The following is a 23,564-nucleotide window of genomic DNA, read 5'->3' as shown; positions in this document are numbered from 1 at the left end:
TTAAGCATAATGGTAGCCATATAAATTGGCTCTTACACATTTGTATATAGGTAGAAATTATTTTACATGCATATTACACTTAATGCTGAACAATTTGGAACAGTAAGGGTGAAAAGTGCCTTCTGGTACCTATACCTTATGTTACATTTATATACCTCGCCTCTTTAGGGGGGGCGAGGCACATGTTGAAGAACTAAAATTTAAAAGGACGAGTAAATGGTCACACGAGGTACTCCACCCCTCCCCCCTTCTAAAGGATGACTCCAGGACACTAGTCTTCCCAAGCGTAATTAATCCATACGTATACACATAAAAGAAAAGTAGTTAGCTGGACACAGTGAAAACATCCCTGAATATTTGCTGAGAGGGACGCTAGTGGAAGGAACCAAATGATATACGTGTGGCAGACGGTGAGAGGCGGAGATTTTATGATCGTATAGTGAGGGGCGGTATGATCGAGGTGTGTAAATGGAAGTCAGGACTAAACAAAGGTGAGACAAAGGTACTCAAACTATCCAACCAGGAGCGAACTCGTAGCAATGGTTTTAAATTAGTCAAATTTAAATTTAGGCGTGACATAGGTAAACACTGGTTTGGAAATTAAGAGTAGTGGATGAGTGGAACAAGTTACCAAACATCATCATTAACTCAAATACGCTGGATAGCTTCAAACATAGGTTGGATGGATATATGAGCAATAGGGGGTTGGGTGTAAATGGGACTGCCTAGTATGGTGATTAATACGAAAATTGGTGTATCCCTGATGTCAGTTCTCAAATATTCGATAAATGTAGGTCTTAAAACTTCAAACTGACTTGACGTGGCCACCTGTGTGTGTGAGACCTGACCATTTTATTATCAGTACATTAGATCACTCGACTGCAACACAATATACCCTTCACATGTTTAAACAATGAAAGAAGTAGCACGTGAAGCCAGGACTCCCGCTGGCTCTTGTTTCCTCCTCGGTGTTAAAAATACGCTACTTGGGTGTTGTCGGTGTCAGGGTTATTTTTCACTATGTAACGCTCGAGTTGAACCAACCACCAATGTGTAAGGAAAGAGCTTTAAGTGCCCCCGCAGCCATGGCCGGTATAAGTAATAATCATAATAGTAACAGGCACTTCGTCTGGTTGTGAGCGGGAACCTGAAAATTAGGAGGTCGTCTGTTACAATTCTTGGTCGTGTATCCAGCAGCACACCCTCACGACTGACTCACAACAGAAGGAAAAATAAAAATGTAGTGAAGTGGATCTCTCTCGAGGAAAAACTCCCAAGTTAAGTTGGTTGAGAGCTAATTTGGGCAATAACAGCAGACGAAATTGGAGTCCTGGCAGAGTTAACAGTGGAGTGGGTCGACCACTCTGCTCGAGTGATTTTTGAGCGTTGATTGGCTTAGTGACGGCCGTCTTTGCTCCTCCCAGGCACCACTCATATCTCTTAGCACTATTGATTTTTTTTTCACTTTCGTTCTTGCTTTCGTTTTTTATTTATTTATTTTATTTTTTACCTTGTGTCATTTATTTAGTTTCTTTCGTTCCATGTGATGGTTGGTGATCGCTGATTTTGTTTATATAATTAGTTCACCGTTATATGTTCCTGTCCTCTTTATCATCTTGGTTTGGTTGGATGATAAAAGATGAATTTGACCATTTTACCTTCTCAGCAACAGGGATACGGTTTCCAATCCTGTCCATCTGTAGGTCTCCCCAAAATAACTCTAGAACGGGTTTGTAGATTTGCATCAATCATGGTATGTTTGATGAACAGATAACAAGGTCCCCATGTTAAGCTTTTGGTGCAAGTGGCGCAAAACTGACGACCAGGTGTTGCCATGGTAAGGGTTCGCATAACACATACAGAAGACGATGACACGAGAGTCTCCTTTGGTCACTACTGTACATTAACTTACAGTAACAGTTCGATATTTAGCATGTCATGGTAACTTCACGGGCAGGGTTTGCATCCGCTTGGAGGATTAATTTATTTTGTTATTGTGTACTAAACATCTCGCTGGAAAGGTTCAACACAGACTGCATGGGCGGTCTGGTGCACATGACTATGTTAACACTGGCATATAAGGATTTATAACAGAGAACAATGCTGTAACTCTTTATCTACCACACACAATTGCTGGGAAGGGGGATCCCCCGGGGGGTTCTCTTCACAAGGAGCGAACTGTTGAACAGTTTTCATTAAATTTCGTAAAATTCCAAACAAACAAATAAATAAACGTCCTCCTGGGAATCTCACTGGGGGCACTAAGTTCTAGCACCCGTCATATATTGATTTCTCTTTTGTCATCAGTTGACACTAAGATGAAAAAAAAAATACTTAAATAAAATTCGCGAACAAAAAATACCACTCAAAACCAGGTAGAGGTAGTTTGTGACCGTAGCGAAATGACCCGTAATTGTAGAATTTACACCCGTGTACTACCTTGTTAAGTGCAGTAAATGACCCTCAAGTTCCCTCCAGCACGTCATTAAGGGGTTGGGGACGCTTACCAGTTGACACTACACACGCCGTGTTTACCTTGCTCTCCACGTGTCCCTTCACGGTACATACAGGCAGGTCCTTCCTCGTTTTGAAAATACGTACCGGGGTATCTCTTCACTTGCACTTCACCGTATGCATACACGTAGACACACACTCGAGTCCCAGGTGTAGTGGTGAAAGCGCGCAAACTGACAATACCTCACCGGAATATAAAGAAACGTGTCTTGTTTCATTGTGTTTATGTGAGCGAGGAGCCAGGGACGCCGGAGAGTGCCGCGGTCTCAAAGGTCAGAGGTAAACACAGTGAACTTGCTCCTCGTCACTGTGAAGATGTTGGCACTGAGGAATGCATCATGGTGGAGGGAGAACCTCGCTCTCTGAACCTAGCCGCACACAAAATCAAATTCGTGATGAAATTCCTCATTTCTGGTAATTGCATATTTAGGAAGCCGCCCCCTGATCATGTTTACTGTTGACTTACTCTTAGTATTTATTATTAGTTTGTTATTCTTAGTTTATTATTAGTTTATTGTCATCATTTATTACTCTTATTAGTTTGTCATCATTTATTATTATGATTAGTTTATGGTATTCATTAATTATTATTAGATTATTATTATTATTATTATCCTTAATTTTGTAAATTGCACGAAATGGGACCTCAAGTGTTCCCGGGATAGGTTAGTTGGCACATGTAAGCAGTTTTGCTTTTGGATATAATTGGTGGGTTAAGAGGAAGTGTCTGACAAATGCTTATATGGTTCTCCAGATCGCAAGATGCGCCCCGCCCTCACTCCCCTCTGGCCTGGTCATTATGCATAAAAACGTACGTATTGCAGTCGACTGTCATGTATAAGACTAACCCAGTCCAAGAATGTTAATGATGTAGTTCGTTCAGTAATGTACTTGTTGAAGCACATTCTGAAAGACTTTCATTATTGTGTAACATTTTACCTTACCTAACTTGTCGTAACCTACACTAGTCACATCTTAACTTTCCTGTAAACTGATACAATTAACTAACTGCCTGTTATACACTAACCTCTCATAAACTGATATTGACTGCCAGTAATAATTACCCAAGCTTATATTCACCTAACCTACTAACTTAACCTAAATCTACCCTTGAACATTTAAGCTTAAGAAAGAAGCTTGGTCTAATGTGTACAGCATACCAAGTACTGTATATACAGTTTCATGGCATCCATATAGATATATTTAGTACCATGTTATACCTGCCTGAGGAGAATTATATATATATATATATATATATATATATATATATATATATATATATATACATATATATATATACATATACATATATATATATATATATATATACATATACATATACATATACATATATATATATATACATATACATATATACATATACATATATATATATATATATATATATATACACACATATATATATATACACATATATATACATATATATACACATATATATACATATATACATATACATATACATATATATACATATATATACATATATATATATATATATATATATATATATATATATATATATATATATATATATATATATATATATATATATATACTGTATATATATATATATACTCTGGAGGTCTTATTTCTCACATTTAAGATGTATGCTTCTATAGCGTTATTCAGTCAATTTGAAGACTGAGTTTTAGATACAAACTCTGAAAGACTCATCAGTTTATACATCTTGCTGTTTGTAAATATGCTGTGGTAGAAGATGAGTCCAACTTGTATAAAGTACAGTAGTGTGTTAGTTGTTGTGTGGAGTTGGGAGTATCATGAAGTGAATCGTATCATGCACTGTTGACACGTCTCCTTGGACGGATGATTCCTCCCCATCATCACCTGCCTCCCCCACTACACCCGTCCATATCTCTCCCTCTCACACACACACGTGTAAATTCAGCATAACACACGACAACAGAATATTACGAAATTTACACAAGAATATTTCACCAAGTTGTCGTTAAATAATAATAATGGTCGCTACAATAGTTCAAGATCCACAACATACTCACATTAAACAGACACCAACCACCTCCTACACCCCGCCACCCTAGTTCTGGTTGTCAGGTCATTTGGAAAAACTCGTACCATCCACATCTTCATCAATTATTCTCACTTTAACATTACACCTGCGCCGTGAGAGCACCTGTAAACTGGCTCACTTAAACCTTGACATAAAGTTGACAACCAAAATGACGTTGAAAATGTACTAAGCCTCTAACCATAACTGGACAAGTGCTTTGATCCCCAGTTACGAGGGAAAAAAATCGTCGGAGTGTTTTGAGTCGAGCTTTCATTATATCTTGTGTGCATTAGAGAGAGAGAGAGAGAGAGAGAGAGAGAGAGATTCACTAATAATGTCGTCAGTTATAAGTGTAAGAAGAAGGCTAAATAAAGGGTAGTAGTAATTGGTGTGTTTGTTCTTACTCCCGTTTGGAAATCTTTCGTACAAGTTTCTTACAGTTTCACTATCTGGTGGACCAATATTGTCACCTCGATTACACACTCACCACCGTTATCAGGTTTAACCAACATTCACACATCTACTACACACTTACTACCATTCACTGGTTGACTAATCATTCACACCTCACCTTCCACACTCTTAGTACCATTCACTAAACAGCCATCATTCAATGTACTTTTTGGAAATTATTCATTTTCCACGTGGTACCTTCCACCTCGGTGCTCAAAGACGATCATATGCAAATTAGCCACCCCAGCTTCCTTCACTTGATTAAGCACCCAAGCGCTATCTGGGATTAGGTAAGGTTAGATTAAGTTAACCTAGCATTAGGGTGATTAAGCTTACGGTGGAATGAGATGGTAGAGATAATCTTCAATATAAGCTTTATAAATTTACTGTACTAGTTTCACATGTGGTGGGAACATGAACGAACACTCTGTCGACCTCTTCTACTCAGTATGCACAGTGAACCTTTACGAACCAATGTGGATGTTAAGATTTATTATGTGCATTGCGTCTTGAAGTTGAAGGATATGACGAAGTATGTGTGGATAATTTAGGTGTTGTCTCTTCCTGCCAGTTGCCACACTTGTGTTGCACCATGCTCACTATTATCTCCCCCCTCCCCTCCCCTCCCTCTCTTCTCACCTTTCTGTACCTCATTGATCCACCTCACACGAAAGTAGGCGAGGAACAAAGATCGCAGATACAGAGATAGTCGAATTAACAAGACGTGCAAAAGGGTGTGTGTGTGTGTGTTACAAGTGGTGCCAAGAGAGGTCGGGGAGTGAATGGATGTGTCGGGGTTGAGTAGAGCAAGAGAAGAAGGGGGGGGGGCTAGGACTGTAAGCTTATTAGTACTAATGGTTTTGTGTGGCGGTGATCTTGCTGCCGCCTATCACACCTTAATGTGATACTTACACTCGCATTATCACGACTTAAACCAAGTTAATTTTTTGGTTATAGACACGGGGTAATATGCTGTAACACAGACCCGCGTACAGATGCTTGAATAAGATATTAGCGAGCACACACACACACGCTCAGAAGTGAAGTCACATACAGAAATGAATGCATGCTCACGCGCACAAAAACAAATAAAGGCACATATTTTGATAGAAATGAATGCACACGCGCTCATGCGCGCACAAAAATGAAAGCACATACGTGGATGGAAATGAATGCGCACGCACGCGCACACACAAATAAATGAAGATACATACTACATGGATGGAAATGAATAAACGCACACACATAAATGAAGGCACCCATCACACACAGCTGTCACATTCACCTTCCCTTCCCAAAGTGTCAGTTTCAGCAGGATGTATTAACATTTATTGATATATATATATATGTGTGTGTGTGTGTGTGTGTGCTGTTGGATGTGTGACACTGTGTGTGTGTGCTGTTGGATGGGTGACACTGTGTGTGTGTGTGTGTGTGTGCTGTTGGATGTGTGACACTGTGTGTGTGTGTGTGCTGTTGGATGTGTGACACTGTGTGTGTGTGTGTGCTGTTGGATGTGTGACACTGTGTGTGTGTGTGTGCTGTTGGATGTGTGACACTGTGTGTGTGTGTGTGTGTGTGTGTGTGTGTGTGTGTGTGTGTGTGTGTGTGTGTGTGTGTGTGTGTGTGTGTGTGACACTGTGTGTGTGTGTGTGTGTTGTGTGTGTGTGTGTGTGCTGTTGGATGGGTGACACTGTGTGTGTGTGTGTGTGTTTGTTGATGTGTGACACTGTGTGTGTGTGTGCTGTTGGATGTGTGACTGTGTGTGATGTGTGACACTGTGTGTGTGTGTGTGTGTGTGCTGTGTGATGTGTGGACACTGTGTGTGTGTGTGTGTTGGATGTGTGACACTGTGTGTGTGTGTGTGTGTGTGTTGGTGTTGGATGTGTGACACTGTGTGTGTGTGCTGTTGGATGTGTGACTGTGTGTGTGTGTGTGTGCTGTTGGATGTGTGACACTGTGTGTGTGTGTGTGCTGTTGGTGTGTGACACTGTGTGTGTGTGTGTGTGTGTGTGTGTGTGTGTGTGTGTGCGCGTGCTTGGATGTGTGACACTGTGTGTGTGTGTGTGTCTGTGTGTGATGTGTTGACACTGTGTGTGTGTGTGCTGTTGGATGTGTGATTATGGGTGATTGTGTGTGTGTGTGTGTGTGCTGTTGGATGTGTGACACACTGTGTGTGCCTGTGCTGTGTGGATGTGTGACACTGTGTGTGTGTGTGCTGTTGGATGTGGCTTTTGTGTGTGTGTGTGTGTGTCTGTGTGTGTGTGTGTGCTGTTGGATGTGTGATGGGTGACATGTGTGTGTGTGTGTGCTGTTGTTGGATGTGTGTGTGCACTGTGTGTGTGTGTGTGTGTGTGTGTGTGTGTGTGTGTGTGTGTGTGTGTGTGTGTGTGTGTGTGTGTGCACTGTGTGTGTGTGTGCTGTTGGATGTGTGACACTGTGTTGTGTGTGTGTGTGTGTGTGTGTGTGTGTGCTGTTGGATGGGTGTGTGTGTGTGTGCTGTTAGATGGGTGGCACTGTGTGTGTGTGTGTGTGTGCTGTGGATGTGCGGCTGTGTGTGTAATGTGTGTGTGTGTGTGTGTGTGTGTGTGTGTGTGTGTGTGAGCGCGTGCAGTTGGATGTGTGACACTGTGTGTGTGTGTGTGTCTGTGTGTGTGCTCTGTGCTGGGTGACATTGTGTGTGTGTGCGCTGTTGGATGGGTGATGATGTGTGTGTGTGTGCTGTTGGATGTGTGTGTGTGTGTGTGTGTGTGTGTGTGTGTGTGTGTGTGTGTGTGCGTGCGCTTGCCTCGTGCTATTGGATGTGTGACTTGCACTGTGTGTGTGTGTGCTGTTGGATGGGTGATACAGTGTGTGTGTGTGTGTGTGTGTGTGTGCGTGCACTTGCTTGCTCGCCTGTTGGATGTGTGACTGTGTGTGTAATATGTAATTAACAGTTTATTGAAGCAGCCAGAAGGCTGAAAATATACAGTACATATTTGGGGGAATGGGTTACAATTACAAATAATACACAAGTGACATAAGGACACAAATAAATCAACTTAGATGAGGATCAAGCTCAAAGCTACAATTTCAGCTACTTATAGTGACAGTGTGAGGGCAGTGTGTTTACTGTGTGTACACTGATTGTGACATGTTATTGATAATTTTTACAATGTGTGTGTGTGTGTGTGTGTGTGTGTGTGTGTGTGTGTGTGTGTGTGTGTGTGTGTGTGTGTGTGTGTGTGTGTGTGTGTGCTGTTGGTGTGTGATGTGTGACACTGTGTGTGTGTGTTGTGTGTGACTGTGTGTGTGTGTGTGTTGTTGGATGTGTGACACTGTGTGTGTGTGTGTGTGCTGCGCTGTGGATGTGTGACTGTGTGTGTGTGTGTGCTGTTGGACTGTGTGTGTGTGTGTGCTGTGTGTGTGTGTGTGCTGTGCTGTTGGATGTGTGACACTGTGTGTGTGTGTGTGTGTGCTGTTGGATGTGTGACTGTGTGTGTGTGTGTGTGCTGTTGGATGTGTGACACTGTGTGTGTGTGTGTGTGTTGGTGTGTGACACTGTGTGTATGTGTGTGTGCTGTTGGATGTGTGACTGTGTGTGTGTGTGTGTGCTGTTGGATGTGTGACACTGTGTGTGTGTGTGTGCTGTTGGATGTGTGACACTGTGTGTGTGTGTGTGCTGTTGGATGTGTGTGTGTGTGTGTGTGTGTGTGTGTGCTGTTGGATGTGTGACTGTGTGTGTGTGTGTGCTGTTGGATGTGTGACACTGTGTGTGTGTGTGTGTGCTGTTGGATGTGTGACACTGTGTGTGTGTGCTGTTGGATGTGTGACTGTGTGTGTGTGTGTGTTGTGTGTGACACTGTGTGTGTGTGTGTGCTGTTGGATGTGTGACACTGTGTGTGTGTGTGTGTGTGTGTGTGTGTGTGCTGTTGGATGTGTGACTGTGTGTGTGTGTGTGTGTGTGCTGTTGGATGTGTGACACTGTGTGTGTGTGTGTGTCTTGGATGTGTGACACTCTGTGTGTGTGTGTGCTGTTGGATGTGTGACTGTGTGTGTGTGCTGTTGGATGTGTGTGACACTGTGTGTGTGTGTGTGTGTGTGCTGTTGGATGTGTGACTGTGTGTGTGTGTGTGTGTGTGTGTGTTGGACATGTGTGTGTGTGTGTGTGCTGTTGGATGTGTGACTGTGTGTGTGTGTGTGTGTGTGCTGTTGGATGTAATAATAATTAACGGTGAAGAAGCGGCAGCGTGAAAAATGTTACACAGATTACAAATATTATACCGTAACATGGGTGATGTAATATAATATTAGATGGGGGAAAAGCTCAAACTTGATTTTATTGTGTTACAAAAATGGCTGTGTGTGCTCTGTGGATGTGTGACCTGTGTGTGTGTGTGCTGTGGATGTGTGACACTGTGTGTGTGTGCTGTTGGATGTGTGACACCCAGTTTAATTTATGTGTGACTGTGTGTGTGTGTGTGTGTGTGCTGTTGGATGTGTGACACTGTGTGTGTGTGTGTGCTGTTGGATGTGTGACACTGTGTGTGTGTGTGTGTGTTGTTGGATGTGTGAGATGTGTGACACTGTGTGTGTGTGCTGTTGTTGGATATGTGACTGTGTGTGTGTGTGTGTGTGTGTGTGTGTTGTTGGATGTGTGTGACACTGTGTTAGTGATCTTTGGATGTGTGACTGGATTATGTGTGACACTGGCAAGACAGGTAGTGGCTCTTGCCTTTCTCGGTGCTTGCTCATGTGTCCCAGTTTAGTATACGTCGGATTAGGCATAGTGGCTCTTGCCTTTTAACGTCGGTTCATCAAGAAACTTCATCCTGTGACTTAGTGTCCGTTTGTCTGTCGTCCACGAGTTGTGAATGCATTACCTTGAGTTACGTGGTCTTAAGTATACTGGATGGTGGTGAGGTCTGTATTATTCTCAGACTTATATATTAGATCAGGAAAGACAGAAGCTGAGATTAAAGTTAATGACACTGTTTTTAGTATGAGGTAGCGAGAGAGTGTGATGTATATCTTTATAGCGGAGGGTAGCGAAGTTTAATATTAAAGAGAATGAGACATTAAATTACCCGACTCAAAATTGTTCATAGCGTAATGTGTGCTGTTACCGGGTGTACCAGCTGGTGTAGGAGGCGTGTGCTAGTGGTTTGAAGATATTTTTACCTAAGATGTGATCACGTTGTTATGCGTTTACGGATATAACAACTACAAGAGATAGTGTTGTATATTATACCAGAAAGAAGTATTGAATAACTGCAGGGAGAATGTGTGTACTTATTTCAGGGTCCTGTTATCGTGTATTAAACGGGAAAACACTTATCGTATTTAAAAGTATTTGTCTTGATGACACACGTTTGTTTGTTTACTGTTGCAGTTGGTAATGTCGGGGACGCCGCCTGCGGCAGGAGGCGGCGGTGGCGGGGCCGCCGCCGTGGCCGCCGCCGCCGCCGATCATTTCTGTTTGCGTTGGAACAACTACCAGACGAACATGACGGCGGTGTTCGACCAGTTACTGCAGGAGGAGGTGAGTGTCTGTCTTAATATCCTTAACCTTATCTTTATAAGTGTGTTTTAAGTTCTATTTTCGTCTTGTAGTAAACAGTTTATGGTGATGCCCAGAACCCTCTTCTATTATTATTAGCGAAACCTTCATTATCCCACTCCCTCGTGTTATTAATGATTCCTCAGCTGTTAATCACATTCTCCTCCTACTGTTGCACCATCTTCTCTCTTCTTTTTTTTTTTACTTCTTGGTGTTTATGTAATGAACTTGACCTCTTTATGCCATCTCGCTGCTGTGTTGTGCCAGAGTGCCACTTTACCTAGCTGCCAGTATAGTAGCGTGATGACTGATCCCTCCCTCCCTCCCTCGACTATTCATAAGTCTCTGATACGTTAATGTGCACGCTTCCTATTCTGCCCTTAGTTATAATGTTGATGTACACTGTTTCTGGTCCCGCCCTTTGCTGTACATACTAGTACTGTACTTCTCAGACATATTTTGGTTATCTTCTCTCGACCTTTCATGGGTATTTAATATAGTGATGCACCCTGTTTCCATTTCTTCCTCTTCCTGCACAGTAGTTTTTGTTGTATAGTGTTGTGCAGTAATATCAAGTGTGCCCCTCGGCAGTACACCCGTTTGTAACGCGTTGTTGTTGTGGTGGTGTTCCAGGTGTTCGTGGACGTGACGCTGTCATGCGAAGGGGGACAGCAGCTGCGGGCTCACAAGGTGGTGCTGGCGGCGTGTTCTCCGTACTTCCAGGCAGTCCTGCAGAACAACCCATGTAAACACCCCATCGTCATCCTGCCGCGGGACGTGGCCTTCGCTGATTTGCGTGCCATCATCGAGTTCGTCTACCGCGGGGAGATCGACGTGGCTCAGGAACAGATCAACTCCCTCCTAGCGGCCGCCGACACACTCAAGATCAAGGGTCTGTGTGAGGTGGGCGACGACCCCACACACGTACCTCCTGGCTTTACCGCCACGCCCTCCACTGCCGCTTCACGCCATGCTTCTACCTCCCAAACGCCCACGCGAGGCCGCCTACCATACACTCGCGGCCGCTACAACACATCTTATCGACCTCGTGGCCGCCCACCCCTGTATGGCAGACATCGGTATGAACGGCCATCCACCGCCACACCCGCCTCCCGCCGTGGAGATCACGACCATCCCGTGAGTTACAATTGCTTTATTAATACTAACTCAGGAAACAACTGTCATATACTCACTTCACAGTAAACATATGGCTGTTGGTTCTTGCTGCCCACATTACCCATACACGTAGCTGTTGATCTTGTTTCAGCAATTCTATTCTCAATAGTTGCAATAAGGCACCCAACGGGTTGCTGATTACAGTACTGTACGTCTACGTTAAGGTGTGGGGGCAGAATTTTGTCAGTGTATCACAGAACTTTGGCAAATAATATCGAGTTAAATATTCTAAATTTAGTGTTTGATCACAAAATCATTTTTATACTAAAATGTTTTCTCTTCTTTTTTCTCCACTATCTCCTCCTTTCCTTGTACTGCCGCATGACTATCTCTTATTCTCGGGTATCGACACAATGCATCTGTTGTATTCCTCGTAACCCTTACCCTATATCTGCTTTTCTTCGTAAAACACACACACACACACACACACGTGTGTCCTGATGCCAAAAATTCGCCTTTTCTACATAATCTCCATCCACCTATCTCCACCTTCTGGCTACCAACGGCTGTTTCTCTCAACTTGCACTTCCTTGTTTCGTCACCTTTCATATCCTGTTACCACCGTCTCTGATGCAACCTTAATTTGTCCTTATTTCTGAATTATTCCTCGTGTTTGTATTGTGTCTTACCCCTTATTTCATCACCCATTTCTTCGACTAAACTTGACCTTGCCTCCTTCACCTGTTCTACTTCCTTCATCTGGTTTGTCACCTATTCTACCTCCTTCATCTGGTTTGTCACCTGTTCTACCTCCTTCACCTGGTTTGTCACCTGTTCTACCTCCTTCATCTGGTTGGTCACCTGTTCTAACCTCCTCCACCTGGTTTATATCACCTGTTCTACCTCCTTCACCTGGTTTCTATCACCTGTTCTACCTCCTTCACCTGGTTTCTATCACCTGTTCTACCTCCTTCACCTGGTTTATATCGCCTGTTCTACCTTCTTCACCTGGTTTATATCACCTGTTCTACCTCCTTCACCTGGTTTCTATCACCTGTTCTACCTCCTTCACCTGGTTTATATCACCTGTTCTACCTCCTTCACCTGGTTTACATCACCTGTTCTACCTCCTTCACCTGGTTTTTATATCACCTGTTCTACCTCCTTCACCTGGTTTGTCACCTATTCTACCTCCTTCATCTGGTTTGTCACCTATTCTACCTCCTTCATCTGGTTTGTCACCTGTTCTACCTCCTTCACCTGGTTTGTGCCTATTCTACCTCCTTCCTCTGGTTTGTGCCTGTTCTACCTCCTTCTGGTTTTATATCACCTGTTCCTACCTCCCCTTCACACAGGTTTCTATCACCTGTTCTACCTCCTTTCACCTAGTTTCTATCTGCCTGTTCTACCTCCTTCACCTGGTTTATATCGCCTGTTCTACCTTCTTCACCTGGTTTATATCACCTGTTCTACCTCCTTCACCTGGTTTCTATCACCTGTTTCTACCTCCCTTCACCTGGTTTATATCACCGCAAACATACCTCCCTTCACCTGGTTTGCATCACCTGTTCTCCACCTCCTTCACCTGGTTTATATCACCTGTTCTACCTCCTTCACCTGGTTTTATCACCTGTTCTACCTCCTCCACCTGGTTTATATCGCCTGTTCTACTTCCTTCACCTGGTTTTATATCACCTGTTCTACCTCCTTCACTTGGTTTATATCACCTGTTCTACCTCCTTCACCTGGTTTACATCACCTGTTCTACCTCCTTCACCTGGTTTACATCACCTGTTCTACCTCCTTCACCTGGTTTACATCACCTGTTCTACCTCCTTCACCTGGTTTACATCACCTGTCCTACCTCCTTCACCTGGTTTACATCACCTGTTCTACCTCCTTCACCTGGTTTATATCACCTGTTCTACCTCCTTCACCTGGTTTTTATCGCCTGTTCTCTTCCTCCTTCATCCGGTTTCTAACGTACATCTGTTTCCCTATGTTTTCTATAACCTTTGTCTGGTTTTCATGTTCTATATATAATTCTTACTTGTTTCGGTTCTCAACTAATCACCTGCTGTTTTACACCTTTTTCGATTGGTTTTTGCCCTACCTGTTTAAAACCACTCGCCTGTTATCGCTCGTTTATTATCTGGACCCATTCCAAACTACTAACGTGATCCTAAACCCTTGTCAACTGGATGTGTGTTTGTTTTGGTCTTGTTTCCCTCATCGCTTTTTCATTCCTCTGGCTTCTTGGGTATTTTGTTTTTCTTCCTTTCTCCCCGGCGCCTCCTACCCCCCCTCTCCATCCCTTCCGTCCACATATACCAGAGTTCCAGCAAACGCATCAAGTTAGAGAGCGGGGAGGAGGACACCCACGGTACTGGTAATGAGGATGGGGAGGCCTCAGCGGCGCAGCAACGACCGTCGCACCCACACTACGTCCACAACGGTACGTCAGCTTCCTGTCTTGTCTCCCCGACCCCCTCACCGTAGGCTCTCCACATGTTCCTGCTAGGTTGTCAACCCCCCTCCCCCCTCCCCAACACGTTTTCGACACGTTATACACACACTAGCTCAAAAATCCTCTCAGTCTATCACCTGGGTGTTTTGATCGCGTTTTATACACATATCGAGCACGTTGAGAGACATTACTCACACTGTTCTCAAGATGTGTTTTGGTCGTCTTCTTGACACGTTCCCAACCATCTTTGTGAACGCGAAGGATTTCCACACAATAGTTGCCATGTTCACAGCCCCAGACACTTGCACCATCTTATCACAAACCAAATTTACAGATGTCTCCTACACTATATTTCCAGAATTAATGTACTGACTGAATCCTGCTTCCATTAGCTACTGTATACGCGAATCGTGTACTAAGTCTACTATAAAAATCACTTGGTTCAAGGGTTTAGTTTTGGTAAGAGTCGCCCGTGTTTTTTTTTCTTTGCATTATTGAAAAGCGCCTCATAATCTTAGTCTTCACACGTTAACATGCACTACAGTCGTGTTAGGTAGTGCCTGAGCCCGTCGTCGTCTGTTGTTATCCTTACGTTAACTTTATTGTTCAGAAGATTTTCTTTATTTTAATACTTTTATGCTTTTCATCGTGCTAACTTTCGCGGTCATACTGTGCTCTCGTATGTGGAACAAATTAATTAATCACCATTATAATAATTCTTCACTTGGTTATTTTTATCCACCATCCACTAACATTCTACAGAAAGTTCGTGATAACTTCCTCGCTTCCAGTACTTATTGGTGGAACAGTATACTAACGGCGGTAAAATAATTTATTAGTTGCCCTCCACCAGGACCACGGGTGAACACTGCTGGAGGGTGTAACGTTATGTTCAAAGAAGTAGTCACATTCACTCCCCCCTCCCTCGACCTCCTCACACTTCATTTTCTTCCTCTCCTGACCGAAGAGGCGCGGCTACGGGTAGTTTTCCTTGCTGTGTTTATTTGCTCGCGTTCTGTACACTCCGGTCTTGGCTGACACTGAATAACAAAACTATACGAATACTCGTGGAATACTGAGTAATGATCCTCACTCGTGGCGAGGAAACATAACAAGTGTGTGCCATTCTCATTCTTGACGCTAACCCCACCCCCCCCCCCTCCACCTGCCAGGGTTCATCTACACTGCTGACGGATGTACGCTATTTGTCTCCTGGCGGCACAGAATAGCGTGCCCCTATGACTCGTAGCTTAAGTTTCACGTTTTTACCTTTTTCGTTTCAAAAACCCAATTACAGACAAGATTCAATGCGATAATTTTTAGGTATACATTTTGTATACCGTTTTGAGGTAGGAATCATGCGTTAATACAAGCTCAGTTGAAGAAAAGTACAATGGTATAATAGTGTGTGTCAAAGAAAAATTAGATACATTTTGATGGACGTTTACGAAGCTGCAGCACTCGGGTAACTTTATTCTGAAGTTGAAAAGTTATTTTCTCCCTTCTTATTCTGCCATGCCATGTGTCAAGCTCTCGGAGACGAGTACAAAGTGAATCTATTTATAGTGACAGACGACGTGAGGTCAGCTATACCATACTAGTTAGGTATGTATGTTTGGTTTATTTTGCCTGTTTTGAAAAGAAACTACACAATACTGTGGCCGTCATGAGGTCAGTGTTTACAAGACGGCGACTCTTCACCAGAAACACCTTACATAAGATGTTTGGGATCACGTGAAGATTACACACTCCAGCTTGTTACACCTGATGATGAAACATCCCGACGTTACCTAAGGGAAGGGTTAAGTTAGGTTAAGCTAGATTTGATTAGGTTAGGTTAGCTGTTAGGGTACTTAATCATTACGTATAATAGGCTAGGGTGTCTAAATCTTCACATGATGTCAATTCTGTTTTACTCGTACATACAGGTAGTGTTTTAGCCTAGCAAAAAATCCTTTAACTTCGCTAAAAGTTTGTTCCTGCACCATTGGTATTATATTATCACGTCTCCCTCAGGTTAGTGTTATAGGTCTTGTGTTTTAATCAAACCCTCAAGTTAGCGCTACGTGTTATAATCAGACCTAACTAGTGCTACGTGTTATAAAAAAATCAGACCCTCTAGCTAGTGTTAGAATCAGACCCTCTAGCTAGTGTTAGAATCAGACCCTCAAGCTAGTGTTAGAATCAGACCCTCTAGCTAGTGTTAGAATCAGACCCTCTAGCTAGTGTTAGAATCAGACCCTCTAGCTAGTGTTAGAATCAGACCCTCTAGCTAGTGTTAGAATCAGACCCTCTAGCTAGTGTTAGAATCAGACCCTCTAGCTAGTGTTAGAATCAGACCCTCTAGCTAGTGTTAGAATCAGACCCTCTAGCTAGTGTTAGAATCAGACCCTCTAGCTAGTGATAGAATCAGACCCTCTAGCTAGTGTTAGAATCAGACCCTCTAGCTAGTGTTAGAATCAGACCCTCTAGCTAGTGTTAGAATCAGACCCTCTAGCTAGTGTTAGAATCAGACCCTCTAGCTAGTGTTAGAATCAGACCCTCTAGCTAGTGTTAGAATCAGACCCTCTAGCTAGTGTTAGAATCAGACCCTCTAGCTAGTGTTAGAATCAGACCCTCTAGCTAGTGTTAGAATCAGACCCTCTAGCTAGTGTTAGAATCAGACCCTCAAGCTAGTGTTAGAATCAGACCCTCTAGCTAGTGATAGAATCAGACCCTCTAGCTCGTGATAGAATCAGACCCTCTAGCTCGTGTTAGAATCAGACCCTCTAGCTAGTGTTAGAATCAGACTCTCTAGCTAGTGTTAGAATCAGACCCTCTAGCTAGTGTTAGAATCAGACCCTAGCTAGTGCTAGGAATCTCAGACCTCTAGCTATGTTAGACCAGACCCTCTAGCTAGTGTTAGAATCAGACCCTCTAGCTAGTGTTAGAATCAGACTCTAGCTAGTGTTAGAATCAGACCTCTAGCTAGTGTTAGAATCAGACCTCTAGCTAGGTGTTAGAATCAGACCTCAAGCAGTGTTAGAATCAGACCCCTAGCTAGTGATAGAATCAGACCTCTAGCTAGTGTTAGAATCAGACCTCTAGCTATGTTAGAATCAGACCCTCTGAAGCTAGTGTTAGAACTTCAGACCCTCTAGCTAGTGTTAGAATCAGACCCTAGCTAGAATCAGACCTCTAGCTAGTGTTAGAATCAGACCTCTAGCTAGTGTTAGACCAGACCCTCTAGCTAGTTTAGAATCAGACCCTCTAGCTAGTGTTAGAATCAGACCCTCTAGCTAGTGTTAGAATCAGACCCTCTAGCTAGTGTTAGAATCAGACCCTCTAGCTAGTGTTAGAATCAGACCCTCTAGCTAGTGTTAGAATCAGACCCTCTAGCTAGTGTCTTATTTCCTCTCCGTGTGTTGCTGTGTCATTGTTGTCACCCACTTGTGGTTCTCTACTCTCGTTGACTTCCTCCACCATTGTTGCTATTCACTGTGTCTGGCGAGTGTTGGTGCCGCCTGTCGTGGTCTTCCGTCACTAAAGAAGTTACGCTTTATTTAATTCGATGTATTTGTGTTAATGGGTGTGAATATATGTGTGTGTGTGTGTGTGTGTGTGTGTGTGTGTGTGTGTGTGTGTAAATGGGTATGAATACTGTACTTGTGAGTGTTTAGTGTGCGTACTCGCTTTTTTTTTTCTCAATTGTGTCTCTTGTGGTAATTAAGGTTAGACGAGGTCAATCATTGTGACCCAGAGATTACAGCACCTGAAGCAAACACAAAGTTCATGTACCAATTAAAGTGGCTATAGTGTAGGTGGGTGCTGCCCAGGACAGACATGAAGCAACTGTGTCCTGTGTAGAGTTAATGATAATGGTACACTGGGTCTCCGTGACAGTACTGGAGTTTCCGCCACTTACTTTGTGGAGTAAGAGGAGATTGGGAATAAATTCCTGCTACCAGTAAAGTAATGAATGAAGGTGCACCTCAGAATGGAACGAGAACTCCTTCCCCTCCAGTATGTCAATACATATATGGACAGTTAACTTTACATATACAATTGATTGCAACAACTTTAGCGGGCGGACACCGTTGTGTATTGTTACAAATTATAAGGTGAATGATCATTTGAAGACAAAACTACACCACTTCAAACAACTATTGAAAGAATTGACATAGTTGTGAGTGTTGTGTCAGGACCTGGTAAAGGTACAGGTGTGAACAGTTAAGTAATAAACACTTATTGATTCTAATAAATTATAATTACTATATTGTAGACGATAAACAAATCTCGTACCACAGACGAGCGCCTGTACTGGCAGAAGGCGAGCCTACTATCGTCTGCTATAGTTCCACTGTGTCATACGTTAAGGTAATACACCGTTGAGGGCAGTACAAATAACAATATTTGTTTTTCAAGTAAAGCCATGATAAACAATAGTATGAGGGTGAGAGGAGTGTGTGTAGGTTAGCTGGGTGTTGATAATAGACTGGTGGTGAAGGCATGGTGTTATCAGTTGATATTGTCAGTCCTTGATCAATAATGTTAGTATGTAAACAGATGACCCTTCACCCACACATCTTACTGCCCTAGAATCCTAAGTTACTTTAAAAATTTAGTTATTGTATTCAGTGAGCGATGTCTTCCCTTAAGTGAGGTGATGGTGTATGAAGGTGTGAGTGAGGTGGCGGCGTGTGGCCTCTACACCTCGCTCACAGGCACCTACAGGGAGAGCCACTTTACACCCACAATATTCTTTCATTTGTATCAGGAGTTGAAATACATCGTAGATTATTCGGAAATATATATTTTTGATGTAACAAAAACTGGATGTATAACTGGGCCCTGCTGTTGTCCATCTATAATTTACAAAAGTATATAGCTAAGGAAGGTAGTTGTTCCATAAAAAATAAATAAACCTTCAGTATTTCCTTAAATTTTTGGTGGTTGCGAAACTTTTCAAAGTATACCCCTGTATGAGAGAGAGAGAGAGAGAGAGAGAGAGAGAGAGAGAGAGAGAGAGATTACACATCACAATGAATCCATACCAACACAAACCTTTCCACTCACACAAACAAGTACACACACCCGCTCCCCAAGGCCCCGCCCCTATCCCACCACACACTTGCAACGTCTATCAGCTGCGTTTGCTCATGCTCTGATGCACACACGTGTAGCCTACAGGCCAGGACACCTGTGGCGGCCCAAATGCACGGTCATTTTCAATAGCTCGCTTCCGTCAATATTTTGCATCTGACATAAGTATATTCACTGCACGTCAAATACATTACTAATCTAGCAAGTTAGTTATTACTTTTTTTGCATTCATCAGATTCGCACATTTTCCACATTCGTTTGTATTGCATTTGTAACTTTATTTCCTTTCTAAAATTACTTCATTTACATATTTATACATTCTGGCACCACCCAACAACTGATTATTGATGATTAAAGCGTCCACGCACGCACAGGTTCCTGTGTCCTCCAGTATGACTCGCCAAGCTGAGACACGTCGCCAGCTCCCATCCTCCCACTACACGCCCTCCGTGACTAAGACGTCCACCCAGAACAACCATTTACTACGCCCATAATTATAACACTATTACGACCTTCACGCCCACTTTGAAGTCACACGTTCACCAGTATCAAATTCCGCTCCTTAGGTCAATAAAAGGTTATTAATTTTGTGTTAGTAGGTAGTACTGTTGACCTCAGGCTAATGTGAAGCGCATTTTGTTCACATTGTGAGTGGTTTGACAAGGACATTGCTTGTGTTCTAGTCCTTCTTTTGGTAGGTGTTACCCGATTATGACACACACACACACACACTCACACTCACTGTATGAAAGAGAGAGATTGAGAGAAGGGGGCGGGGAATAGGTGCACTTGTTATAATTAATCTTAGTGTACACCAGATTACGGGTGTGTTGTCGCCACTCTTTGTTTTCCGTCTTGGCTGTAACACCTTCCATGCTCCCATGTACCCTCATCCTTCTGTCTGATGCCTCCCCCGCCACACCACCTACCATGCCCCCTTGCCTGCCCCGCCACACCACCTACAGTACCATGCACCTCGCCTTCCCTGTCACTCCACCTACCATGCCCCCTTCCTTGCCCCCACTACACCACCTACCATGCCCCCCCTGCCTGACCCGCCACACCACCCATCATGTATCCTACCAAACACCACTACCCACGCCCTCCTGCCTCCCAAATACCACTACCCACGCCCCTCCTGCCTCCCAAATACCACTACCCACGCCCCACCTGCCCCCCAAACACCACTACCCACGCCCTCCTGCCTCCCAAACATCACTACCCACGCCCTCCTGCCTCCCAAATACCACTGCCCACGCCCCTCCTGCCTCCCAAACACCACTACCCACGCCCTCCTGCCTCCCAAACACCACTACCACGCCCCTCCTGCCCCCAAACACCACTACCCACGCCCCTCCTGCCTCCCAAACACCACTACCCACGCCCCTCCTGCCCCCAAACACCACTACCCACGCCCTCCTGCCCCCCAAACCACCCACGCCCCTCCTGCCTCCCAAACACCACTACCCACGCCCCTCCTGCCTCCCAAACACCACTACCCACGCCCTCCTGCCCTCCTGCCCTCCAAACACCACTACCCACGCCCTCCTACCTCCCAAACACCACCACCCACCCCTCCTGCCTCCCAAACACCACTCCCACCCTCCTGCCTCCCAAACACCACTACCCACGCCCTCCTGCCTCCCAAACACCACTACCCACGCCCTCCTGCCTCCCCACCACTACCCACGCCCCTCCTGCCTCCCAAACACCACTGCCCACGCCCTCCTGCCTCCCAAACACCACTACCCACGCCCCTCCTGCCTCCCAAACACCACTACCCACTCCCCACTGCCCACGCCCCTCCTGCCTCCCAAACACCACTACCCACGCCCCTCCTGCCTCCCAAACACCACTACCCACGCCCCTCCTGCCTCCCAAACACCACTACCCACGCCCCTCCTGCCTGACCCGCCACATCTTACAGTATCCTTCTACAAGTAAATGTTTTGTCCTACTACCCCTGCCCTTTGCTTGGCCACATCCCAGCCCTGGCCCACCTCACTCCCTCACACCTGATACATGTTCCCCAACTTGTTGCCTATCTTCCCTCTCACTTCCGTCACACGCCCTTTGCTGCCACACGCCTCCCACCCTCCCCAGCTTTGGGGAATCTCTCCACGAGCCCTTCTGCCTCGCCACACGCCCTGCGTCAGGAGTCTAGGTTAAGGAACCTACTAGTACTAGCGCGTGAAAGTTGCCGGTCCTGCAGTAGTAATGTTGTGCTATGTGGTGGTTCACTGTAGGCGGGGCGCCGCCCGCACCCTCAGCCAGCCACGCGCCGCCCGCCGCCCACGCCCACCACGCCCCTCCTCCACAGGCTGTCCACCCCTCTCAGGCGCACCCCCCTGCAGCGCACGCCCCGCCCCCCCTGCCGGAGCTGGGCCCGTCGGTCGGCCTCCCACAACCAGGTAACACCAATACGTCGCGCACGCCCACACGCCCACGCCAGTAGTCCATACATCCCTTGCGTCATATTGCTCTCTGTTGTTATAACCTTGTAGTACAACGCCCTCAAGCTCTCTCTAGTTGCTGTGTGTAGCCCTCCACCATGTTGCTGTTGTGCCTCCCTAACATTACTTGTGAAGGTCATCAGCCGTCTTGTACCTAGCTGCTTCTACTGCTATGGCAACACTAACCAACACTCATACATACGCTAGCTCACATTCGCCACCCAGGCTTCACACGCCAACCACACACACTACAATACTTCCCCATGCCACTGTAACACTGCCAGCTGCTGCACACGTTTTACAGGACTTCAGCTGTACAGTATGTACTGACGACGACATCACTGCCTTATCCTTCTCTGGTTCTGCCTCTTACCTCCAGATATGTCTCAACTTGTAGAAAATTAATTATTAACCCTCTGTGTATGATGCCTTACGTGCGCATGTCACACTCTTGGTTCTGGCCTCGTGAAATCGAGAGAAAACCTCCAGAGGGGCCTCTCCTGACGACTGGTGGTAGTGACGAGTGACGTACACTCCCCTTCACTGGTGCGTTTACAGGGGCTCGTCATATAAACATTCCACAAATCATATCTTTGAGATATTTAATATTGTTTTAATTTGATTCCATAGTATGTTTACTATTGCGAGTTTCCTTCTGTCGAATGTAAACAAACAGGGCTGCCACACTGCACAAAACCTGACGAGCCCCTATAAACGCACTGGTGAAGCGGACTGTACCTGTGTGAACTCTAACCCTCTTTAGTGACTTTCTAGCATTGAGAGTGCCCGTCGATTGACCATTTAACTACCTATATAACTCTGGTCAACTCCCATGACCTTCCTACTCCAAGCCATTTCCAGTATATGTTGAAAGACGTTCAACTTACAATAGCTACAAACGATTTTTTTTTTAAATCTCATCCCGAGTCTTGCTGTTTCTATATGGCGTCTTATTGACTACAATAATGACGCATATACGAGAAGCTTGACCAAAAGTGTTGAAGCAACACCTGACCTGACCTGACCTTGAGGACGTTTGATGTACTAAGTGTGATCTTTATGTTTCCATGATTGTAGGCTATATCACACCTGGCTACCTTGAACTTTGAAATCACACCAGTGACTTCTTGCCCTCTCTGCTGATCTTTGTCTTAGTGACCTTTTCCTGGACTTGCTCCAAGTGGTGTGTTGTATTAGACTTCAAGAGAAGATGTGCCTGACTCTCACGTAGATAAAAGCTACCACAAATGATGATGGGCAGCAGGTTAATTGACCACGTAACACTTATTCACAAATCAAGTCTATGACTTCAACAATCACTTCCCCTTTGCAGCAGTACACACACGTGCCTGTGTACTCAGCAAGTACTGTCGAAAAGTACTAGACGGAATTAAACTAGAGTATCACCTGTCAACAACCACACACCACCAGATATAAATACTAATTATCATAAAGTACATACGCACGTAACAGTTACATAACATGTAAAACTCCACTAAATGAAGTAGATTGGTTTAGTTTTTTAAATGAGCACACAAACACATTAGTTAGACCTTTATAAAACTGTCTACATAAGTACTGTCAACAGCATGCCAAGACCCACGCGCTATGCAGCTCTCACCTTGAACACTCATCATAAACCTCCACCTTACACTATGACGTGTGAGCACTTTCTCTAACCACCACCTTCACATAACTGCTGCTAATTATCTAGAACGGCAGATTCTACTCATAAGTGCCGCAGTTCACCCTTTACATCAGGTGATAGATTGCCATAGTTATCGCCTTGTGTGTTAAGACAACAGACCCACAAGTCATCTGCATGGTAAATGTATCTCTTGTAGCCACCTTCAGATATTTCTCCTTCCATAGTTTGTGTGACACTTT

The 23,564-nt window shown here is 44.4% G+C and overlaps 1 protein-coding gene across 4 annotated transcripts in view; it reads left to right on the top strand.

Annotated features, from left to right (window-relative positions):
* The window catches only part of LOC121872615 (protein bric-a-brac 2-like), a 63,968-nt gene that overhangs the window by 26,722 nt on the left and 13,682 nt on the right, over positions 1-23,564 (top strand). For 2 of the 4 annotated variants that reach the window (XM_042375504.1, XM_042375503.1), the window contains exons 2-6: positions 3,269-3,325; positions 10,392-10,541; positions 11,193-11,696; positions 14,010-14,130; positions 21,471-21,635. In XM_042375504.1, coding sequence (XP_042231438.1) covers positions 3,314-3,325; positions 10,392-10,541; positions 11,193-11,696; positions 14,010-14,130; positions 21,471-21,635 — 952 coding nt within the window. In that variant the 5' untranslated portion in view covers positions 3,269-3,313. The remainder of the gene's footprint in view (positions 1-3,268; positions 3,326-10,391; positions 10,542-11,192; positions 11,697-14,009; positions 14,131-21,470; positions 21,636-23,564) is intronic. The other 2 variants (XM_042375506.1, XM_042375505.1) reach the window with 1 other exon arrangement.

This window comes from Homarus americanus, unplaced genomic scaffold (genome assembly GCF_018991925.1).
Source record: "Homarus americanus isolate GMGI-L3 unplaced genomic scaffold, GMGI_Hamer_2.0 scaffold39155, whole genome shotgun sequence".
Lineage (NCBI taxonomy): Eukaryota > Metazoa > Arthropoda > Malacostraca > Decapoda > Nephropidae > Homarus > Homarus americanus.
The sequence above is the reverse complement of the archived record's forward strand: the minus strand, read 5'-3'. Positions and strand labels throughout refer to the sequence as shown.